The sequence below is a fragment of the Myotis nattereri genome (genome assembly GCF_964212035.1).
Source record: "Myotis nattereri genome assembly, chromosome: 16".
NCBI lineage: Eukaryota > Metazoa > Chordata > Mammalia > Chiroptera > Vespertilionidae > Myotis > Myotis nattereri.
Window position 1 is genome coordinate 21,499,435 of NC_138091.1, and position 21,819 is coordinate 21,521,253.

Genomic DNA, 21,819 nt, shown 5'->3' on the forward strand with positions numbered 1-21,819 from the left:
CCTCACTGAGCGGGGTCCCCGCCGCCCACCCTGAGCCCTGCCCGACAATGGCACCTGCACATGATGTCTCTGAGCCTCTCGAGGTTGGGGGGTGTGAAGTACCAGTAGTTGCGGTCACATCGCTGCACGTCCTTGTCTATGCGGTGCAGGTTTAAGGCCACGGTGTCCAGCAGTTCTATCTGAAAGAGTGGAAGGCCCTCAGGGTAAGCTGGGGCCTGAGGTGATGCCCACAAGGAAAGCAGGAAAGGCAGGGAGCCAGGGACTCAGCGAACAGAGTCCTCTGGGGCGCTGAGAGACGGGCTCCAGGCCCTCCAAGATAGGCACCCCACCTTCCACCCGCCAGCCCGCCCCCAAGCCTTGGGATGGCAGGGGGGCTCTGGGGCCAGCTGAGAACAGTGTCTGGGACTGTCCACATACAGTGTAGGCAGCAGCACACACAGCCGCCAGCTCTTCCCCAGCCTCCAGCTCGCCGGCCCGAGAGGCCTTCTCCTGGCTGGGATCTTGGGGCTCGGAGAAAGCGTGGACTGCAGATTCCGGCCCGTCGGAGCCTTCCTCCCCACCGCAGTCCTCCTCGAAGCCCACACTCGGCCCCTCATCTATGCTCGACTGGATGCCTGAGGCCACGGAATAATTGCGAGAGGAAGGCAGTCCTGAGTCTGGAGAATCAAACTCCACTGACTGCTGCTGCTCCACCAGGGCGGTGCCCGGGGGCCCTGCGCCGGGTTCCTCCTCGGGCTCTGGTCTGCACTCCTCCGTGCCTGGGGGCTTCGGGGGCTCCAGGTCATCCACAGAGATAAACACCTGGTGGGGAGAACAGATGGTGGGGCTCATACCTGCACCCCAGCCCCTTCCCTCGGCTCCTGGGGTCAGAATAAGCGAGAGGGAGGGAGAATTCTCTTCACACCTCCTACTCCACCCCACGGCCTCCAGCACTGCCTCCCCTTCTGACCCAGCTGGCCAGGTGGAGAAATGAGGTTCCAGGCCAACATGAAGACTTCAGCCCTATCCAGTCCCTTCCTCAGCTTCTTCCTGGGGCATGCGAAGAAGGGGAACACCCCAGGCCTCCTGTGGCTGCTGCAGGGAAGAAGGGAGACTGGAGGCCTGGACACTCAGTGGTACGTGATGGCGGTGTGAGTGGTGTCATTCTACAAACACCTGAAGTCACGGGCTGCCTCAGGTCAGGAGAGCTGGTGTGTGTGTGTACAGGGGGAGGGGGCAGCCTGGAGGCGTTAGGAAAACCAACAAGGCAGGGACCTTTTCTAGCAAGGGCCTGACCAGTTATACTGGCCTCGGACAAGCTGAGGCGAGGTCAGGAGTGAAAGGAAACGTGTTGTGCTGGTTGGGAACAGGCCTCCCCATGGACCAGGACAGGGAAAAGAAGAGAGACATAGAGAGGCTGGCTTTCCTTTTCTTTTTTCCTATTTGGACTATGGAGGGAAAGGGATGCTAACAGGAGTTTTCACTTTGGGCGAGAAGCATGAAGTGTCGTTGGGTTAGTATCAGGGAAGGCCATGAGGCCGAGGCAACCGGAGCCCAGGGCAGGGCCCGCGCGGCCACTGCTGTCTGTGAGCTGAGCGGCTGGGCCCCGGCACCGACTCGGGAGCCCAAAGCCAGAGAGAGAGAACAGGCTCCCGAACAGGGAGTGAGGACAAAGCACATGGACGGTGAGCTATGTCTCGTTCGGTCTTGCTCCAGCTCGAGTTTTCTGTTACTATTAGGAAAGATTTAGTAAAGTGGCTAGAATACACTCTGCAAAGCAGCAACTTTAAAGAAAAAAAATATGTTAGTAAATGAGTGTCCTTCAGCCCGAGACTTCCCATCACTCCTGTCGGGCCCGCAGCCAGTTCAGGCTGTTCACCTAAAGCGGGGGCGACGCCGCGAGAGCAGGCGGGCTCTGAACTGCCTTTGCGCGGTCAGTTCTGCGAGGTGGTGACGGGCTCCAGAGGCGGGAGATCCTGCCAGTGGACACCAGTAGCACCGCTCTGCGGGCTCCCCTTGCCTCTAGCAACAGCTCTCGGGGAAGCCGCTACCATCAAAGGGCAGAAGGGCTGAAAGGGGACAGTGAGGCCCAGAGATGGGAAGACGTCACTCCTCTTGTCAGTAGTGGCCCTGGGACTACACCCCAGGGCTGCCTATTCTTAGCCTGGAGGCCTCACTACGCGCAGGGGGGGCTCCCTAATCCCCATAAATCCATCTTTCCCTCCTAGTCCATTAAAACCCATCACCACGCACTATCTCACTTTATCCCTGCCACACCCAGAGGAAGGAAATGAGACAGGGACACATCAAGCCCTTCTCCGAGGGCTCCGCTGCAGCGAGTACTAGAGGCTGGGCTGCTGCTCAGGACTCCTGCGTGTGAATCGTGCGAATCGCTGGTGGCCCTCGCCCCACCCCCCTCCCGCCCCCCTCCCAGGTCCCCTCTGGCTCACGTCATTGCTAATGGTGGAGTCTCGGTGGATGAGGCGCTGCACGTGGCTGTCGATGCTGCTGCCCGAGGAGAACTTGGTGAGTGTGGCTGGGTGCGCCTCCCGCTCCCGCTGCCTCACCACCACCTCGCAGGCCTTCCACTCCGCCAGCACCCGCTGGTACCTCGCTGCCACCACTGCGTCCACCTGGACTCGGACACACCGTGACCATGGGGGAGGGGTGCCCAGGCCTCCTCTGCAGGAGCGGGGACAGCTGAAGACGAGGCTGGGCCCCAGCAGCGAGGACAGTGGGCTGTCTGTGTGAACCCTCCCCTGCCACGTTTCTTTCCACTGAGCTTGGATGGGTCCCTTGGCCCGACTCCCCCGTCCCCCTTCCCCACGGGAAAGGCTCCCCTTACCTGCTCCATCTCCTTCTTGCTCATGCCAAACTTGTAGTGGCCAAGCAGAAAGGGCCAGACGTCCTTGCGGATGTCGTGCTCCACGCCTCCGTAGTAAACCTGCCGCAGCAGCTCCAGCTCCTTGTAGTTCTGAGGGACCCAGGGAGTGGAGACTGTACAGTCCCCGCAGTCACCCTCCGGGTGACCCACCCCAGGGAGAGCTGGGGCTGGGAACTGACTGGGTCACCACTGAAGCCCAGGGAGGCCCTGCTTTGGGCAGTCACATCCCCCCGCCCCACATCAGAGCTGGCTGGGACCCGCTTCACCCCCCTCCTTCCACGGAAGAAACGAAGCCCAGAGAGGTGCAGAGATCTGCCCAAGGCTGTGGGGTAATGGGGAAACAGAACGGACGCCCCGCCCAGTGCCCTTCCCAGGGAAACCCACAGCCCCCGCTGTCTGAGATTCCGCCATGACCTGGCCACTCCAAGGCCATCAGTCTTGGCCTGTCAGCCTGACCACGACTGTGATTCACCTGAATGCCCAGTGGTCCTGTGACAGCTGCACCCAGACCAGACACTCTGCACCCACCGCTGCCCGCCTCCGCCCCTGACCCGGCCCTGGCCCGGCCCCCAGAGTGTGCACCTTTTCATCCTTCTGATACTTGCTCCACACGTCCTTGGTGAGGCCCCCTGCGGCCCCTGGGGGGCGGGCGGGCGGGATGATGTTGTGATGCACCAGCGCTGACAGGTGGGTCCGCACCGTGGACAGGTGGCGGCAGTATGCCAGCCCTGGGGGTGGAGGGGTGAGCCAGGAGGCCGTGACCAGGACGCTTCCCCCTGCCCCTGCCTCCCATGGCCCCACCTCACCCCACACTCACAGCCGTAGAAGGCCCGGGACACGATCTGCCTCTTCATGCTCTCACACAGTAGCCTGAGGGGCAACCTGTGGAATCAACCTGGCTCAGAGGGCTGTGGCTCTGGCGTTGGGAGGAGGGTGAGAAGTGAGGACACCGAGGGGAGCAGGTGTGGCTCTTGGGGTGGTGGTGGTGCGGCGAGCAGGACCCATAGCCCCGCAGCATGTCAGTGGGCTCCCTGTTGCTGCCAGCACCCTGGTCGGAGCGGCTGAGGGTCCAACCTGGCCTCCAACCCCCCAGGGGAGCTTGGGCAACTAACTTCACCTCATGTTAGTGAATTTTGGTTTCCTCAAGTGAAAAATGGAGAGAACCATCTCTGAGTCATCAGGAGTGGCAGGTATAAAGAAGCAACAGGTCCGATCAAGCAGCCGGCAAGAGCATCAAGTGCTGGCACACAAACACCATTCCCATGCCAATCCTGGAACATGGCCGGTGCCCAGATGTCTGCTGCGTGTCCCCGGACACAGAGCCTGATGACAGGATCTGTGTCCACACTGGGAAGGGGAGCTCACAAGTCCTGAGCCCCTATGTGTCAGGCACAGCTCTGGGTACTCCCATGGTTATATACCGCATTTAGTCTCACAAGAACCTTAGGAGGCAGGTGGTATGAGCCCCATTTTACAGATCAGGAAACTGAGGCTCAGAAACATAGAGACTCAGAGAGACTCAATAACTTGCCAGTCACATGGGCAGCAGGAATGAACTTCAAACCCAGGTCTGACCAACTTGAGGCCACCCTGTCAGGCAAGTGACACAGCCCCCAAGGACAGACTGGCGCACACACATGGATGGACACACTCACACGGAAGTGCTCTCCCTGCCCACTCACCGGTCGGGGACACAGCTGCAGTGGTTGGGAGTTGCATATGGGGAGCTACTGGAGGAGCAGGAGAAGCAGGAGGAGCCCTGGCTACACATGGGATCTAGGTGCCAGGCTGGCAGGCTGGGCCCAAAGCCCTGCATCTCGATCATGTCACCAGCATCTGAGGACAGGAAGGGGGCCGTGGTCAGGCCCTGGCAGGCCTCCCCGCCAACAGCCACCTTGCAGCATGCCCACCTCTGTGCCCAGAGCTGCAGCATGAAATCACCCACTGGTGGAGAACCACAGGGGTAGTGTCTGCCTGGTCCAGAACCCAGAGAGGGCGATGGTCAGAGAGTGCCTGACATGTCCCAGCCTCCGCCTAACCTTTCTGCACTGATAAAATACTCTGACTGAGTTGTGCATGATTGTGTCTGTTCTCTCCATCTTGCTATGAGTGATGGAAAACACTTGCTTTTCTAGAGTCTGGCAGAGAAAGAAAGAGAAGGAACAGCAAAAGCCCGAGCTCCCTAAAATGCTGCCGGCTGGCATGGCCTCCGATGCTCCAGCCTGTTCCTCTTAGACCAGTGGTCAGCAAACTCATTAGTCAACAGAGCCAAATATCAACAGTACAACGATTGAAATTTCTTTTGAGAGCCAAGTTTTTTAAACTTAAACTATATAGGTAGGTACATTGTTGTTAACTTAATTAGGGTACTCCTCAGGCTTAGGAAGAGCCACACTCAAGGGGCCAAAGAGCCGCATGTGGCTCGCGAGCCAGTTTGCCGACCACGGTCTTAGACAAACTCTGAGAGGCACAGGCGGGTGCCTGGACCTGGAACTTTGAACTCGGAGCAGAGTCTCCACTGATCAGAGCCCTGGAGGACCCCTGGGGGTTCCAGACCTGGTAGCCAGTGCCTGAGGGTCAGGGCTCTCGGCGCAGGCCAGGCACCCTGCTGCCCGCTGCTGTGGTCCTTCCTGAGTTCTCCATCCTCGCCTAACCTGACTGCACTCAGTGTGGTGGCCTCCACAAACACACAGGAGAGCTGACAGGAAGGGCCAAAGTCCCAGGGCTGCCAGGTCGCCACAGGGATGAGGGTTCCACCATCCAGAACAATGTCCCCAGGTGCGGCCTCAGAAGACAGCTCCTTGGACACATCTACACCAAAGGCACATGGAGCCCTTCAGCCTGCCCAGCTGACTGGAATCAGAACTCAAGATCATTGAGAGCTTCTGGGCCCCCGTGGGGCAAGGCGCTGCTCAGGGGGGCTCCAGCAGGTCCAGTGAGCCACAAAGATGAAGCCAAGTGAGGGCAGGAAGTGAAAGGACTAGGAGATGGCACTAGGAGGGAGGAAGGGACAGAGAAGAGTAAAGAGCAGGGAAAGGCAGCTGTGTGTGTGATGAATTCTTTCCAGCAGTATTTCTTCCTGGGCCCTGGCCTGCTGAGTCTGGAGCAGACGGAGGCCTGGCTTCTGCGGGAGCCAGACTCCAGCTCTGGGGGTGCCTTGGTGGGAGGGGCTGAGCTGAGCCTTCCAGTCCCCTCAGGGGCTGCCCCATGTTGGCTGGGAATCTCTTCCCAGATCCTTGGTGGGATTTTTGTAGATCTGGCCCTTCAGCTCCACCAGGAGGCAAATTAAGGGAACGTACTTGGTGTGGAGGGGCTGCGGCTCTGGGAGTGAGCAGTTGCAGGCCTTGCCGAAGACTCTGGGAAGAAGTGGGGCGGGCAGATGCAGGTGGGGTGGGGCAGGAGCCTGGCTCATGCCCCTACAGCAGGCAGGAGAGAGGCCAGTCTTGAGAGGAGCTGGGGTGGGAGCAGGCCCAGCCAGGCAGGCAGCAGGCAGCAGGCGGGCAGGCAGTGGGTGCAACAGGTGCAGAGGGCAGAGGGTGGGCACACAGGGAAACGAGCTCATGCCCAGAAAGCAGGGCTCAGCCAGGGCAAGTCTCCTGGGTCAATGCTCTTCACCTTAATTCTCCAGGAAGGAGCTGAACCAGCCAGCATTGAATATGCGTCTCTGAATTAACCCAGTGCAGACAGCTGGAGCTCTGGAGTGACTGGGCAAGGGGCAGCAGGCGGGGCGGGGGCGCTGCTGGGTCAGCTTTGACTCTGACTCTCTCCTCTGAGCTTGAGGGAAGTCTGAAGTAAAACAATCAGGGTGGGTGAACCCCACAGCCCCTAAGACTCCGAGTGAAAGGTACCTGGCCTGGAGCAGAATTAGAGTGAACAGCATCTCTGCTCTGTGGGGAGGCAGCAGGAGAAGGGGGGAGGGGGAGGGAAGGAGGGTCTGGACACCCGCCACTTGATTCACATGCACAAGTCAAGCATGTCGCAGGCCTGAAAAGCAACGGCTAGCAGGATGGACTCAACAGTGTTGTCATTATGGAATGGAGGAGGGGGGCTCCCACACCATCTCCCCAACCACCTGTAGACTCTGCTCTCATGCCTCCTCCCCTTTCCCAAGTCTTAGAGTCCCAGGGGCTGCATATTGGTATACAGGGTAGGCTGGCCCTAGTTCCCCAAGAGAATGCCCACATAGGCCCTGAGGCCTCTGCACCCTGTGGGCCTGACGGTTTCTCTGACCCTGGAGGCCTCAGCATGAAGACTAGTCAGGAACGGACTTCCTACCACCAAGTCTTCTAAGACAGGGGCTTGGCCGGGACCCCCCTCATCCTGTCCCCAGCCAGTTCCTGGGGCTAAGAAGGGCCAGCCCGGGCTCTCCTAACTCACCCTTCCCACACTGTTTAAAGTCAGTCATCCTGTAATAAGCATCAGCCCCAAGCCCAGGCTTGTAAGGAACCAGATGGCAGGCCATGTGCAGGCAAGAAACATCACAAGTGAGGCTCCCCTGTGTTCCCACCCAGGCTGGCCTGCAGGTCCCACGGGAATGGCTGGGAGGGAGGACAGACATGAAGGCAGGCACGTGGTGAGTAAAGGGCAGCTGGCCGGGTGCGCTAGGCCACGGACTTGGTTGCCCAGGGATGGGGAGACTTACTATTGGCACGGCGATGGGCAAGTTCCCCTAAACTCCAAGAGAGCTGGCCCTTCATAACCAATATCCCTTGAGCACCCTGGCTTAGCCCGCACAGGTTCCCTGGCTGATGATCACACTCCAGAAAGAGAGTGGGGTTCCCTCTCCACCAGCCGAGCTCTGTGCTAAGATGGGCAATGGACAGAGTGGCTGTGAGCACTGTGCTGAGTCATTATCCATGAAGGGACCTCTGCAGCTGTGCAATCTGAGGTCCGTGAGGGTGGAACATACCTGACTTAGACTCTAGACTTCATACTAAAGCACCAGGCAGTGCCTGCTGGAACACCCAGGCCTGCTGGGTAAACAAAGCCCTGGGTCTCCTGCCAGGATGGCCCCAGCCCTCACATGACCCCCTGGTTGCTCCTGTCTGCAGGTGCTATCCAGCCCCTCCCTCTGCCCAGGAGAGGCCTGGTACTTCTGTCCTATTTCCGTTGAGTTAGGAGTCAGAGGCACAGGGCCCAGAGGCCAGTCTCCCCAGCCAGCAGGAGAGAAAGAAAGACACTGTCTTGGGTTTGTCCAAGAGTGGGAACAGGGCTCAGACAGCCAATCAGGGTTTCCAAGGGACAACCAGGTCATCAGGCCTTCTCACCGCGGGACCTCCTCCCTCTCCTCACAGAGCCCAGAGCCAACTGCCTTTTGCTTGGTCCCCTCTTCTTGCAGCACATCCTCCTTCTACCCTCCCAGATCTGCCTCCTGACGGAAGGGAACCACCCAGGGTGCAGGTCCCATAATGCCAACACTGCAGTTCGAGCCCCTGCGGTGGGTGGCCGGTGGGCCCAGGGGGTGGGGCAGAGGGAAGGGGAAGGTCAGGGAGGAAGGGAGGGATAAAAACCTTTCATCGGATTGGGAGCTGTGAGGTTCCGCGAGCAGATCATTGAGAGCATCGCGTGTAGTTTATCCTCCTCTTCCTCATCATCGTCCACCGAGGCCGCGCGGCTGGCCGCTAGGTGGTGGTAGTTAATAGTGACTGCTCAAAGAGAACAGCGAGAGAGCAAAGCATAAGGACCCTGGTCCTGGGGCAGGAGGGACCGGATCCGTCCTCCTGGGGAGCAGAATGGAGTCCGGGTCACCCTGAGCCTGCAGGGATGGAGAGGGGACCTGAGAGTCCTTTGATTTACTGGGGAGAGCATGGAAGGAAGTGGGGGGACGGCAGCAGCTACAGAGCTCCACTTTTTGAAGAAGACCCTCTCTAGGAAGAACAGAGAAGAGAGAACTGATGGGGGAGCCAGGGTAGTGAAAGACAGGGACCAGTTGGGACAGGCCAGCAGCTCAGGAGCTCCCGGCCCTGGCTCAGGCTGGGTGTGACTGTCGGCAGAAGGATCGTGAGCACCCTTCAGCTTGTGTCATGGTCAGGCTGGGCCAAATCGGAAGATTACCCCAAAGCTCCCCCTTCAGACTATAAATCCCAACTTCTCCTCCAAGGATTTCCCAGAGCTGCTCTCGAGGAGCCTGAGTCACCCGCTGGGTTTCAGCGCCTTGGCACCCGGCTTGCCCTCCAGGGAAATGAAGTGACCAGAAATGGGAAATGCCAAGGCTTAAAAGAGGAAGTGCAGCCTGAACAACCTATGCCGAGCAACAGGCCGAGATTAAATGCCAGGTGTGCAAACACCCTCTGGCAAATGTGTCTCCTAGTCAGGCACATCGCGGGGAAGGGGATCCCCACATCTTCGCCCTTCAAGCCTGTTGGGACTCCTTGTGCTGCGGCTGTGTGTTTACAGTCTGGGTAATCTGTCTGTTAATACAGAGACAACTTGTTGACAACTTATTGGCACAAGTTAGGAAATTTAGGAAGCAGGTGGTCTGGCAAATGCTCCGGGCTGGCAAATTCCCTGACCTTCTTCCCGAGATCAGCGAGTCTGGCCCGGAGAAACCTGTGGGGAGCAGAGCACTCTGACCAGAAGGGGAACTCTGGGCTTGGTGGACATCTATTAGGATCCAGAGGGGTATGTCCAGGGGGACAGGACCCACTAGTGCCAAGCCACTTTCAGCTCCAGCCCCCCCAGCTGAAAGCCTCACCCTCTTCAGATGCACCCCTATTCCCGTTGCGGCTCCTCTCATCAGCAGCTGGTGTGAGGAGGGCTCTGGCTCTAGTGGAGTCAGTGAACAATGTGCACCATCCCCAAAGAAGCACTGGCCCGCACCCAGGCCACCGTGTGGCGGTCAGGCAGCGGCCGCGGTGAAATGGAGAGTCCGCCACCCTCTCTATCTAGTCTCACCACCTTCCCCCCACCCCCGGGGCAGGGTGTGAATGGATGACTAAGAGAATATTGTGTAGAGACACCTGGGTCAGTTGAGCCAAGAGTCTTGGGGTGACAAGGGAAGGGAAAGACAGCAGGTAGAAGAGAAGCAAATTCTCAGGGGGATGATCTGCAGAAAAAGGTCCAATGAGAGGCTAAGTCCTGAACCTGGCCTGGTCAGTGGACCTTGCCTGCTGCCCCTCCTGGGTGATGCTGTGCTCCCCCACCCCCGAAGCATCGTTCTCTCTCCACAGCGGAAGTATGGGACACTCACTGTGCTCATGCCTGTGACCAGGGTAAATGATCCGGAACACGTAGTCTGTGGCCCAGCCTGTGCCCATCTCGTCCACATCTACGGACCGCGCGCTGCCACGTTTCCGCAGCTTGGGGAACACCTTCCCCTGGGGAGGAAGAGGAGGGTAGTTAGCCTGTGCAGGGCAGAGTCCATCCCAGGGTCCCACCCAAGGCTGCTCCTAGGAACTCTGTGTGGGGACAGGAAGGGAGGTGGGCAGAGAACTCACCTCACACATCCCTTCACCCAGAGCCTCACAAGCCCTGCGTACCTTCCCCTGCTGGGTCCAGAGTGGGGGCTCTAGCTGTCCCCGAGGCAGAAGCCCATTCTCCAGGCAGGACAGAAAGGAGAGTAGGTGTCCTCCCTGCGGGAAGTGCAGCGGTGGCTTCTGGATGCCATCCTGGCTCACCAGTACCAGTGTGCCACCGTTTTCTGGGGGGAGGGGGGTGAACATGGGTGAGCAAAGCTGGGCCTCCAAGACCTCCCAGCCACCGCTGCAGCACGGCTGGCCATGCCTCCAGACTGGGTAGGAGGACAGTAGGGCTAGAGTGTGGGGGTGACCAAGTGAGGACAGACATTCAACAGGCCATGCACAGTGTGTGACTGGGAGAAGGCAGTCTCTCTTCCCCCACCCCTGTGCCCAGGACAAGGGAGGCTCACTGTGCTGGTGGCAGTGGATGCAGACGATCTGACTGAAGGGCACAACCAGGGCATAGTCCCAGTAAACGCTGGAAAGGAACCAAACTGGTGTCACTGTGTCGCCAGGCCAGCCAACCTGCCTTCCTCACTTCCTGGCCCCAACAGCCCTGAAACCACCCTGTAGACGCGAAGACCACAGCCGAGAAGTGACCTCAGCCAGCCCTGTCCCTCTGGGCTCCATGCTGCCCCCATGGCACAGAGCCTGGCCGCCTCAGATGCCTCGAGCTTGGCTCAGGAAAACCTCTTAATGTCCAGGACTGGCTGGATCTTAGAGAGCTTGGGAATATCTCCAGGCAGCCTCTCTCTGCAATTCTTGGCATCGGGTAAGGTGTGAGCCTGCCTCTTGGAGCAGGCTGGGCCTCTCCATGCCCCCGCCTGCTGGCAAGCTCTCACTCCCTTCCGTGGCTCCTGCGGCGAGTCCCAAAGCCCCCACCTCTTTTCCAGCTCGGAGTCCCCCAGAGTCCCATTCATGAGCTGGTTGGGGGTCCACTTCAGAGTTAGGCTCTCTGCAGACTGGTGCAGGGAGAGGTAGCCGGGGACAGCCTCCATGTCCTCCTTCTGCGGGAAGGAGACACACCAGAAGATAGAGACGATGAGGGGCTGAGAGGCTCCCAGGAATGGAAAACGAGCTGCAGGTGGGAGTCGGGGAGGCCCAGCTAGTCCAATCCAGGGTCCTGGAATGGGGCCGGGCAGAAGCAGGGGAGGCACGAGCCACACACAGATGTAGACATAAACTCTTCCTGGTTGGCCTGGTGCCACTGGCTCCGCCCTGTCAGCTTCCTGGATGGCAGGTATGTCCTGGGCCAGCCATACCCAAGCTGCCTGCTGGCTGCCATTCCCATCCCCGATGCTCTGGTTCTCAGCCAGAACAGATGCCGTTTCAGGCTCCCACCCATTCAAGACTGGGCATGAATCAGTGAATCGGGGCGGGGCGGGGGAGGGTTCTCTTTAGTGAAGCCCCTTAAGAAAGGGATGAATGTGGCTGGGAGGTTCCTTCCTGGGGCCCTCGGGAGAGGATGAGGGCGAGCACTGCTTTCCTACCGGCTGCACCAGCACGTTGTTCTTGCCGTAGAGCAGCCGCGTCCTGGAGTTCTGGTGCAGGGATTCCACATACTCCCGGGCGCAGGCCGCGAGCCTGTCCTCCAACGAGCTGCCGCTCGAGTGCCGCTTCCGGATCTGCACAAAGTCCCAGCTCAGCCCCAGCCCCGGGAAATCAGCCCTGGAGGGAGGACCCTAGGTTTCCAGGCAGATCCTCTCTAGCTGACCCCAGGGGTCCCCCTGCTCCTGGTTTGCTCTCAGCCACCCTCTGCTCTCTAGCCGCAAACCAGCGGTGTGCTCCTGGCATTAAGTGCCAGCGTGGGGAAAAGGCTCTTCTGGGATGGCCACTACCTTGGGGCATCGCCAAGGCCCAGCCTGTCTCTTCAAGGAGCACGGTGACCAGCTGCCCCTCCCTACAGGCCCCTGGGCATAACTTGGATGAGCACAAGAGGTAGGGAAGGGATGCCTACTCCTAGGGCTGGGCGCTTTGCAGGGGAGTCCTGGCGATTAGGGGGACCCCGGATACGGTGCCTCTGGACCAGCTCATCAGCAGAAGGGTCGGTCCAGTAGTGGTCGGCTGTCTTGAGCTTGGTGTACTCCAAAGCACAGGGTCCCACTGTGGAGACAGGGACAGCCCGCTCGGATGGTGCCCCCTCAGCACCTGACCCTCCGCTCCCACTGGCCCAGTGTAGGCCGCTCTGCTCTCAGCCTCACCTAGAAGAGAGGCCAAGATGGGGCCAAACACGGGGTCTGCCAGCAATGCCTCCTTCTCGTAGTACTTGCTGCCGGCGGGAGAGACAGACAGGGGGGCTGCTGGGGCTCCCGGACTCATTCCAGGGCGTCAAGCTCACCAAGTAGGGACGTTCCCACAGACACCAAATGCATGTCAGTCACCAAGAAGAAATAAACCCGTAAGAACTGAGCTTTGCGGGGGGGTGGGGGGTGTTAAGAGATCAACCGAAGGACTTGTATGCATACATATAAGCATAACCCATGGACACAGACAGTAAGGAGGTGAGGGCCTTTGCTGGAGGGGGGGGTGGCGGGGGCAGGAGCAGGCTGGGAGAGATCAATGGGGGAGGGAAAGGAGACACATGTAATACTTTCAACAATAAAGAATTTTTTTAAAAAGAAAGAAAAACAAAAAACAATAAAAAACAAACAAGAACTGAGCTTTGTGAGGTGTGTGGTGTAGCCCATGCTTTCAAGGTGCTACGGGGGAGATGGGGCATGCTCACAGGCCAAGGTGGACAGCCAAGCCTGTGGAGGGGGGGATGCTGAAGCTGGGCCCCAGGGAGGGGCATTCACCTGCAGTTCTCCACCAGGTACTGCACGACCCTGTCCAGCACCTTCTCGATGAGCGCTGTGCGGACCCATATGTGCTTCAAGGCCTGCGGGCTGAGGGCTGGGGCCTTCCCACTGGTAGAGCCCTGTCTCCGCAGGGGCTCCTGGTTACCAACCAAGGGCTTCCTGCAAAGAGGGGTGGGCTTTAAGAATGCGAGAGCCCAGGGCTGAGCCCCAGACTGGTGGCACTGGGAGGGCAGTTTGGTGCCACAAGATGAGAACCCAGAGGACGGACTAGGTGGAGGTGTTGAAGGCCTTGTGCCTGGAAGTGGCCAAGGCCCACCCTTAGGCTGGTTCTGAGAGGCCCTGCAAGAAATGAGCCCAGGAAGCCAACCTGGGAAGTAGCAAATACCAAATGGTAAGAGCAGAGGGAGAGGGGAGAGACAGGCCCAGGGCTCACCTGCCCTCTACTTGTTGCTGCAGCTCCTGGACCTTGTGGCAAATCTCCCCAGCCACTGGGCACGTCTTCCCCACCTTGGTGAACAGAGCTGCCACCTTGTCACTGCGCAGGAAGCCAGCGGCACGGCGTCTCAGCTGATGCAGGAGGCAAGCCTCCACCGCACCTAGGCCACAAAGGGAACCAGTACCTGAGCCTGGGTGAGGGGCAGAAAAGAGAACACCCCCTTCCCCACACCAAGGGAGGGCAGGCTGACCTAGGACCAGGGCGTGGGGTGTCAGTTTTAGGCAGGCCAGGAAGATATATCGACCTCCTTCCAAAATTCCCCTCCCTGTCCACCTGCTCCTGCCCTAAGGGCCCCATGCCAGGCCGTTCCTCTCACTCACTGGGTGTGTACATGCCTCCTGTGTGCAGCATCGCCCTGGGGCTGTGAGGACCAAAGTTGCCAGTTCCAGTTGGCACGGGTAGCTCCACCCCTGCCCACTTACAGGGCTGGACATGCAGGGAGCACCCAGCACACAGCCCTCCTGGAAAGCACGGATGCTGTGGTTGCTAAGAAACGGGTTCTGGAGAAGGAGTTGAAATATTGACGAAGCCATTGCAGAGATCAGATCCGACAGCAGCCCCTGAATTATTGATGAGCCCCGCAGCCAAGAGTGAGAGATTTCTATTTCCCATGCAGGGAGGGCTTCCCTTCATTCATTCATGTTTTAGGGGGTAGACTTCCTCTCTCCATCTGGATACTGCTGACTGCAGACAGACTCCACAGGAAGGAAAGGAGCGTTGAGTGGGGGAGTGGGGAGTTCTCCTGGCCATGAATAGAATCTAAAAATATGAGTGTGTATATTCGGGGGAAGAGGGGACTTGGCCGTTACTGAGGCCAAGCTAATTGTTTTACAAGCCAGGAGGGAAAAGCCCTCAAAGGGGAAGGGATCTGATCACAGAAACACAGTGGCCTGAGCGCCCTTCACCTTCTCCAGGTGTGTTCAGGGGGCAGGAAGGCACAGGTGGGAGAAGGTGCTCCCTTCACAAGGATGGAAAACAGTGCTATGCTGGAGGCAGGGCGGGCTAACAGCGTCTGAAACTGGTGGGGCCACTCATCCCATCTCCGGGAAACCTGTGTAAGTGACTTCGGCTCTGAACCTCTGTTTTAGCATCTGTGGAATGAGGAATACTTCTAAGGACTGGTATGAAACGTTACACGAGATGAAGTATGTACAATCTCTTGCACAAGGTCTTGCACGCAGGGGGCACTTGGTCCCTGTCGGTTCCTGACTCCTCACCCTTGTTGTCGAGACCCTGTTCTGCAGCTCACTATCAGGACTGGGACTTGGCAAGAGAGGATGCGCTGGAGGCAGGATCACAGCCTGCCCAGAGCTGGGTGCAGACGCTGTCCTCTTAGAGAACAGGGGAAATGAAGCCCATCATTTATTGTGACTAGTGTTGTTAGAAACCCAGACTGAGGACATAATTGCTGGAAACAGAGGTTCTCACCTGATTTCTGCCTTCACTGTAATAACGGACAGGCAGTCACTGCTGTCCTATAAAAACGAGCTTTGTTTAGCCCTCTTGTCCTGGGGCTGTGAGGACCATTTACCAGGCGCAGCCTCTCCTTCACACGTGTTCCTACATCTATGTTCACACGTGCATGCAGACAGACATAGCTACACATCTGATGTGTGTACGGGCGTGTGGTGGAATCTCCGCGTAAGTGTCCACATATTCTTTTCCATAGCTAGTCCCCTTGCCCCTGAGGTCTCGTGTGGCCCTGGGTGTACAGGGGAGAGACCCCCCTCTGTCCCGTCTCGTGGCCCTGGGGCTGGTGTAGCAACAAGTCCACCCACACCTGTAGGAAGGTGGTGACTATTTCCTTGGGCTCGCACTCCTCGCCCAGAGCACTGAAGAGGGAGAGTGGCAGCAGGTGGCACTGATCCTGCAGGGAATCAAGTGCCTTGGTGATGTGACTAATGGCTGGGATAATCAGTCATTAACCTTCTCACTTTCCCCAGGAGATAGAATGCAGCCACGCTGGGGAGCCTGGGAATGGCAGGCAGTGGCACACCCATCCTCCTTGGCCTCACCCATCTTCCTAGGCAGCCTCTGAACACGGGCATTAGGGTTCTCTGGAGTAGGCGAAGGCATTCCCCTGCAATCACTCCAAGTAGGGAAATACTGATAAGCCCAAATATCATGCCCAGTCCCCCTCTTCTCAGCCTACAGCTCCTAATTTCCTTCTGTGAAACCCAGGAAAAGCGCCCAGGCAATGTCTGGGGAAGGAGAAATCCCTCTCACCCCTCCACAGAGAATCAGGCACATGCAATGAAAAATGTTACTGTGTGCAGTATGTAGGCAAAATAATAACATAATCATAGTAATAATAACAACACTAATAAGTGAGAACTACTATCCTAAGAGGGTTAGGGGGTGGGCTTCTGGGGCTCCAGTGACCCCCTGAAATTGCTCCAGCATTGTTACGGAGAGTGCTTTTATTTTGGATGAGGATCTGTGGCTTTTAGCTTCTAAAAGGGGTACTTGACACCCAAAAGTTTAAGACCCTTGCTCTAAGATTTTTAAGTTGAGCAGAAACAGACATTCCAAACTCAAAGATGCAAATATAAAGACACACTCTCTCTCTTTTAATATACAGTGACTGCCACACTCAGAGCTGCGGTTCCAGACCCATCAGCAGCCATGTCCAACTCTCCGGCGGTCCTTGCTCCCCGGGAGAAGTCTAGACAGAGGCCTGTGCTTCTTCTCCCCTCCTTGGCCCAGAGCACCAAGCAGTAAGAACTGGGTGCCTTACTCCTCCTGCCCCAGATGGCCACCATGACTCACCCCCAGGGTGGAGGGCCTAGCAGGAGACACCCATCACAGCTAAAGCACCAGTCACCAGGCCCATCCCCCTCTAACTGAGCTGTCTGGGCCCTGGTCACCGAGGCATAAAGGCTTCAGGACCCCCTGTTCCAGTGTGTCCAGGAACCACCTACAGCCACTCTGGATGCACCAGAATAGGGGTGAGACAGCCCTGACATCATTCAGCTCATTTCATGTGGGAAAAACACACACTAATAAAAATCAACAGTTTTCAGTCATTAGTTGGGTGGAAAGGTTTGGGCGAATGAATCAAAACAGAAACAGAGACATGACTCAAGCATGACCCTTTTTATCTCCCCACCCTGGCCTTCTGAGTTATGGCGCCAGATGAGCCCAGGGTACCCTCTCTACATGTCATCTGTCCCACTGATAGCAAGGCCCAAGAAACCGCAACTCTGGGAAGAAGTGGAACTAATTTTATTTTTAAAAATATTTTTATTGATTTTTTTTTTTTTTTGAGAGGAAGCGAGAAAGAGAAACATTGATTGGCTGCCTCCTGCATGTCTCCTACCAGGATTTGAACCTGCAACCTTTTGGTGCATGGACGACATTCAACGGAGCCACACCGGCCAGGGCGGAGTGGAACTAATTTTAACTCTAGCACCTCACTATGGACATCTTCCTTCCCCTAAAAACGTCTGGTACCACCTTCCCAGAGAAAGGCTAGGAACTACAGGCCCAGACTAGCCCTGCGCCTCTCCCTCACCAGCCTCTGACGTGTCCCTGAAGTCTATGAAGTTATAGGGTTAACAAATGCTAAATGGGTGGAGACCACAAGTACTAATGATATCTGATAGGGTCCCCTCCTACAAACCGTTTACTTCCTGATTTAATCATTCCAAAGAGCTCAATTTGGAATGGAAGAGGCATTGGTAGGTAGAAGTTCCTGAATCTTTTCATACCTTGCTGGAGGGAGGGTTGATTGGTACCACTCCTATGCAGGCCAGGCGGCACTGCCAGCATTGCAGGTAAACTCTGACCCAGTAACCCCTCTTTAAAGAATCTAGTCTACAGATGTAACTGCCAGGTTACTTAGTTAAACAGCAAGAGGATAAAAACTATCCACGTGTGTATCAATAAAAAACAGTGAAATAAACAGGTACATTCACAGAGGAGAACGTTATACAACTCCGAAAAAGGAGGATGCCCTCTAGACACTAATAATGGAAAGGTCTCCAAGAGCAAGGTGCAGAGCAGTATGACTGATCGCATGACAACTTGATTACAAAAAGGGTGGGGTGAACAAGGAATACATTTTTTTTATTAGTATAAAAAATTCTGTAAGGGTACACAAGAAACAAAAGTGGCAGTGGTTACCTGTGTGTGACTTTGCAGGTGGCGGAGAAGTGGGAGAATGGCGGCAGGGAAAAGAGTGAGGCTTTTCACTGTGTATCTTTTCTATAATTTTGCTTTTTGAACCAAGTCAATAGATCACCAACTCAAAATAATAATTACAATAACTGAGTAGGTGGCCATCCAAGCCAGATACCAGATTCCATTATGAGAGGATGCCGGTGATTCTCTCCAACCTGGAGGTGAATCAAAACTCACAAAACCCAGGAAGGCTGGGTCTGTCCACGGGCACCCTTTCCTTCATCAGCTCCCTCAGCAAACAGGGTCTGCCGATTGGCTCAGTTTTCCATCCCCACAGTAGCATCTGGGCTCTGCTTAGGTCATCTGAGCTGGGCAGGGACCGGAGAAACAATTCAGTGAGCTGGGACAAAGTTAGGTGTCTCAGGAGCCCACAGGAATGGACAAAAGCTATGGTTGCCCAGGAAATGCAGCTGTGGTTGAGAAGGATCTTCAATCGGCTCAGGGGTCCCCGTAAACAACCCTGGCTTTCGCCTGCATATCTATGTTTCAAGCTACGCTCAGGAGCCAAGGGGCCTGGACAGGCCCAAATTCAAAATAGGGCGACTTGCTGAATGACCTTCAAGGGTCTAGGCCAGTTGACTGAAGTAGAGGGACACAGCACCCAGAGTTAGCACAGCATTGCATGAAGGCTGGGCCCAGGGCTCTGAGCTGGGAGGGGTTCTTTCCTAAAGGGAGGAGCAGGTGTGGCAAGAGTTCTCTGCTCCCCCACCTCTGCCAGCTGCTATCTGTGCAACGGAGCGGTTCAGTTGTAGTTGCCATAGAAAACCCAAGCGAGGAACGCCCCGGGGGGAGCAGCCAGCCACGGGTGGCTGGTGGTGGTCCTGGAGTTTTTGGGGACACTGCTCAGAGCAGAATTTTCCAAAGCCGAATGCCTTGGATAGTGGAGCCAAGACTGTCAGAAGAAGGGCAGCCTTGGTGGGTGAGAAGGGAAGGGGTGGGATGGGTGGCCTCTTTTTAAGTTAGGAACTTCCTTCAACTGCTAATGGAGGAAGTCGGTGTTTATCTGCAGCGATGAGGTGGGAGGAGCAAAGAGCCTCAGCCAGGCATCACCCGTCTGTCTCCACCCCACTTCCCTGGCTAGTACTTCCACCCAGGGATTTGTAACTGCTGCCTCACTCTGAACGAGCCTTTCTATGGTAACTAGAGTACATTTTCTCTCAGCCTACACTGGTGATGCTGGCTGTTTGCTTCAGTTTGGGAGGCAGCATTTAGCCTTATTCAACACCCTAAACCAAGAAAGCACCGCCCTGATATTCCAGAACCAAGTAGGTAAAGGAAAGGAAATTCATACCACACATACCCATCTGCCTTGCCTCACTGGGAATGTCAGGCAGGCTCAGCACACACAGTGCTCACAACAGCTTCCCAGGGAACCAGGCCAGTGCTGGCCTCACGCAGCTTGGCAAGGGACAAACTGTCTCCCAGAATTCCCTCTTTGGTGACCCGAGCTCTGTCTCCATGAGGGGCAACTCCACCTCAATGCCCCACCCCTCTAGGCTCCACCCCTAGACTCACCAGTGAGACCCATCCCTGGGGAGCACGCAGACTTTGGATCAAGACAGATACGGGTTCAAGCCCTTCCTCACTAGCTATTTGACTGTGTGCCAATGGCCAAGTCTCTCTCCGCTTCAGCTACAACTGGAAGAACAGGTCCCATCCTGACGGGTGGCGAGTGACCGAAGGCAGCAGTAGATGCAGAGCTGCAATAGGCTCCTTGATTACGGCCCAGCACCCTGAAGACGGTCATGACGCTGGTGCCGTTCCTCTCGTGCCTCAAGCCCATCCTCGGCCCTCCCTCCTGCACCTACAGATGGTCTGTCTGTGCTCCTCCCTGCGGCCATCGCTTCCACCTGTGCACTGGGTACCCGCCTCTTTCACCCCTCCAGGGCATGGCTCCAGCAATCACCCCTTCTCTTTCCTGTATCTTTAATGTTTTCCTATGAGACATTCTTCATTTGTATATAAACATTCTGTAATTTTTCCAACTTAAAAAAAAACACCACCACCATCACTATCACCTCCCTTGGCCCTATATCCCCATTCAGATATGGAACCATTCAGCTGCTCCCCTTGATGTAAAATTTCTCAGGGAAGTTACCTATGTTCACTATTTCTCTCTCTTCCTTCTCCCATCCTCTCATCATCCCTGCTTTTTTATTTCATTATGGAAGATTCCAAACATATACAAACAAGGACAATATAGCAAACCCTATGTACCCACCACCCTGACTTAAGCAATGATCAAGCTGTGACCAACAGTGTTTCAGTCACACCGATTCCAACCACTTTTTGTTTCCCCCCAGATTACTTTGAAGTAAATTTTAGACATCATATACTTTTATCTATAAATATGTCAGTACATATCTCTAAAAGATGACTGTCTAAAAACATGTGCGTAATACTTATTAAATTTCCCGATTGAGTTCCTGGAGTTCAATTTCTCTGACTGTCCAGATGCTTTAAACTCCCAGAAACACAGATTGCCAGATGGAATCCTGGAGAAAGTTCTAGGAGGCTTCATGGGGAAGGTTGTAGGATCACTTTCAAGAACAAAGTAGAAATGTCATTGGTGATGATGATAGCAACATTATTTTTTTAAAAAATATATTTTATTGATTTTTTTACAGAGAGGAAGGGAGAGAGACAGAGAGTTAGAAACATCAATGAGAGAGAAACATCGATCAGCTGCCTCCTGCACATCTCCTACTGGGGATGTGCCCGCAACCAAGGTACATGCCCTTGACCGGAATCGAATCCGGGACCCTTCAGTCCGCAGGCCGACGCTCTATCCACTGAGCCAAACCGGTTTCGGCAATAGCAACATTATTGAGCACCTACTGCATACCTGGCTCCATGCAGTGTACTTTACCAACATCATTCCTTTAATCCTCACACCATCCCCCTGGGGTAGGCTCAGAATGCTGAAAACTCACACGCACACACAGTGACCAGGTCAGGGTGTGAATCCAGGTCTGTTGGACTCCGAAGTCTCAGCTACAGACCATCACCAAGTGCCCTCAGCCATGGCCCGAAACAGGTGAGGGGAGCCAGTTCCCCAGAGGGCCTTCTTTCCTACTCATTCATTTCTGGAGGGAAGGCAAAAGCCAGGTATCCCAAGAATGAGCTGTTCATTCAATGCAGGTGGGAAGGAGAGAGAAGGAATCCCTTCCACTGAAAAGAGGCCCACTAAACACCGCCTGGAGTCTGAATCTCAGAATGCGCTGAAATATCCCTGGCTGCAGCATCCCCAGGTGGGGAGCAATCCCTCCGCAGCACCTGCTTCTCTCCCAGCTCATTAGCATTTCCTTGTCATTCCCCAGAGGAGCTCACTGCAGCCTGCAGCCGACCTTCCTGGCTAATGACAGCTGCTTAGCAACAGGGAGCTGGTTAATAAAGCCCTGATATTGTTCCCAGCTCCACAGACTCCACCCCTGTCTCCCATTACAGCTCATCCGCAGCCTGAAGCAGCCCCCAGGTTGACAGATCTTTGATCAGCGCAAGGAGGGCCAGGAACCTGGAGACGGAGGGGCAGGGCTGCCCAGGCCTGGCCAGGGCCTTGCCCTCAATGCCTCCTGAGGAGAGGAGACAATTATGAGTCTGAGAACCTATGGTGCCAGGCCAGGAGCTTCTCCCAAAGGTTACCATCCAACCTCAGTGCCCAATCAGAATTAAAAAAAAAAAAAAAAAGATAAACAGAAGTATAGGCACACCTCGTTTTATTGCACTTTGCTTTATTACGCTTCACAGATGTTGCATTTTTTTTTTTTTACAAACTGAAGGCAAGACCCCCCACCACCACCACCACCAGCAAAAAGGTTATGACCTGCTTTATTGTGCCCGGTCTGAAACAGAACCCACGATATCTTTGCGGTATTGTGGAGGCAGACACAACCCAGACCCACAAGAGGGGAGGGCAGGTCCAGAGAAAACACCAGTCCTCATGGACTGATGCCTAAACTGAGTATGTCCTCTTTAAGCACATACATGATTATTGTAAATGCAAAGTTCAAAGGTGAAACTTGG

At 55.9% G+C, this 21,819-nt stretch overlaps 1 protein-coding gene across 2 annotated transcripts in view; it reads right to left on the reverse strand.

Moving 5' to 3' along the window:
• SGSM2 (small G protein signaling modulator 2) overlaps nucleotides 1-21,819 on the reverse strand; it is a 35,300-nt gene that overhangs the window by 5,141 nt on the left and 8,340 nt on the right. The window contains exons 3-19 of one of the 2 annotated variants that reach the window (XM_081109225.1): nucleotides 13,552-13,714; nucleotides 13,116-13,277; nucleotides 12,522-12,589; nucleotides 12,278-12,423; nucleotides 11,811-11,945; nucleotides 11,203-11,327; nucleotides 10,731-10,798; nucleotides 10,342-10,502; nucleotides 10,053-10,179; nucleotides 8,374-8,508; nucleotides 4,546-4,699; nucleotides 3,681-3,745; nucleotides 3,446-3,591; nucleotides 2,825-2,953; nucleotides 2,430-2,612; nucleotides 418-801; nucleotides 55-179 (exon numbers count right to left, since the gene is read on the reverse strand). In XM_081109225.1, coding sequence (XP_080965351.1) covers nucleotides 55-179; nucleotides 418-801; nucleotides 2,430-2,612; nucleotides 2,825-2,953; nucleotides 3,446-3,591; nucleotides 3,681-3,745; nucleotides 4,546-4,699; nucleotides 8,374-8,508; nucleotides 10,053-10,179; nucleotides 10,342-10,502; nucleotides 10,731-10,798; nucleotides 11,203-11,327; nucleotides 11,811-11,945; nucleotides 12,278-12,423; nucleotides 12,522-12,589; nucleotides 13,116-13,277; nucleotides 13,552-13,714 — 2,476 coding nt within the window. The remainder of the gene's footprint in view (nucleotides 1-54; nucleotides 180-417; nucleotides 802-2,429; nucleotides 2,613-2,824; nucleotides 2,954-3,445; nucleotides 3,592-3,680; nucleotides 3,746-4,545; nucleotides 4,700-8,373; nucleotides 8,509-10,052; nucleotides 10,180-10,341; nucleotides 10,503-10,730; nucleotides 10,799-11,202; nucleotides 11,328-11,810; nucleotides 11,946-12,277; nucleotides 12,424-12,521; nucleotides 12,590-13,115; nucleotides 13,278-13,551; nucleotides 13,715-21,819) is intronic. The other variant, XM_081109226.1, reaches the window with a different exon arrangement.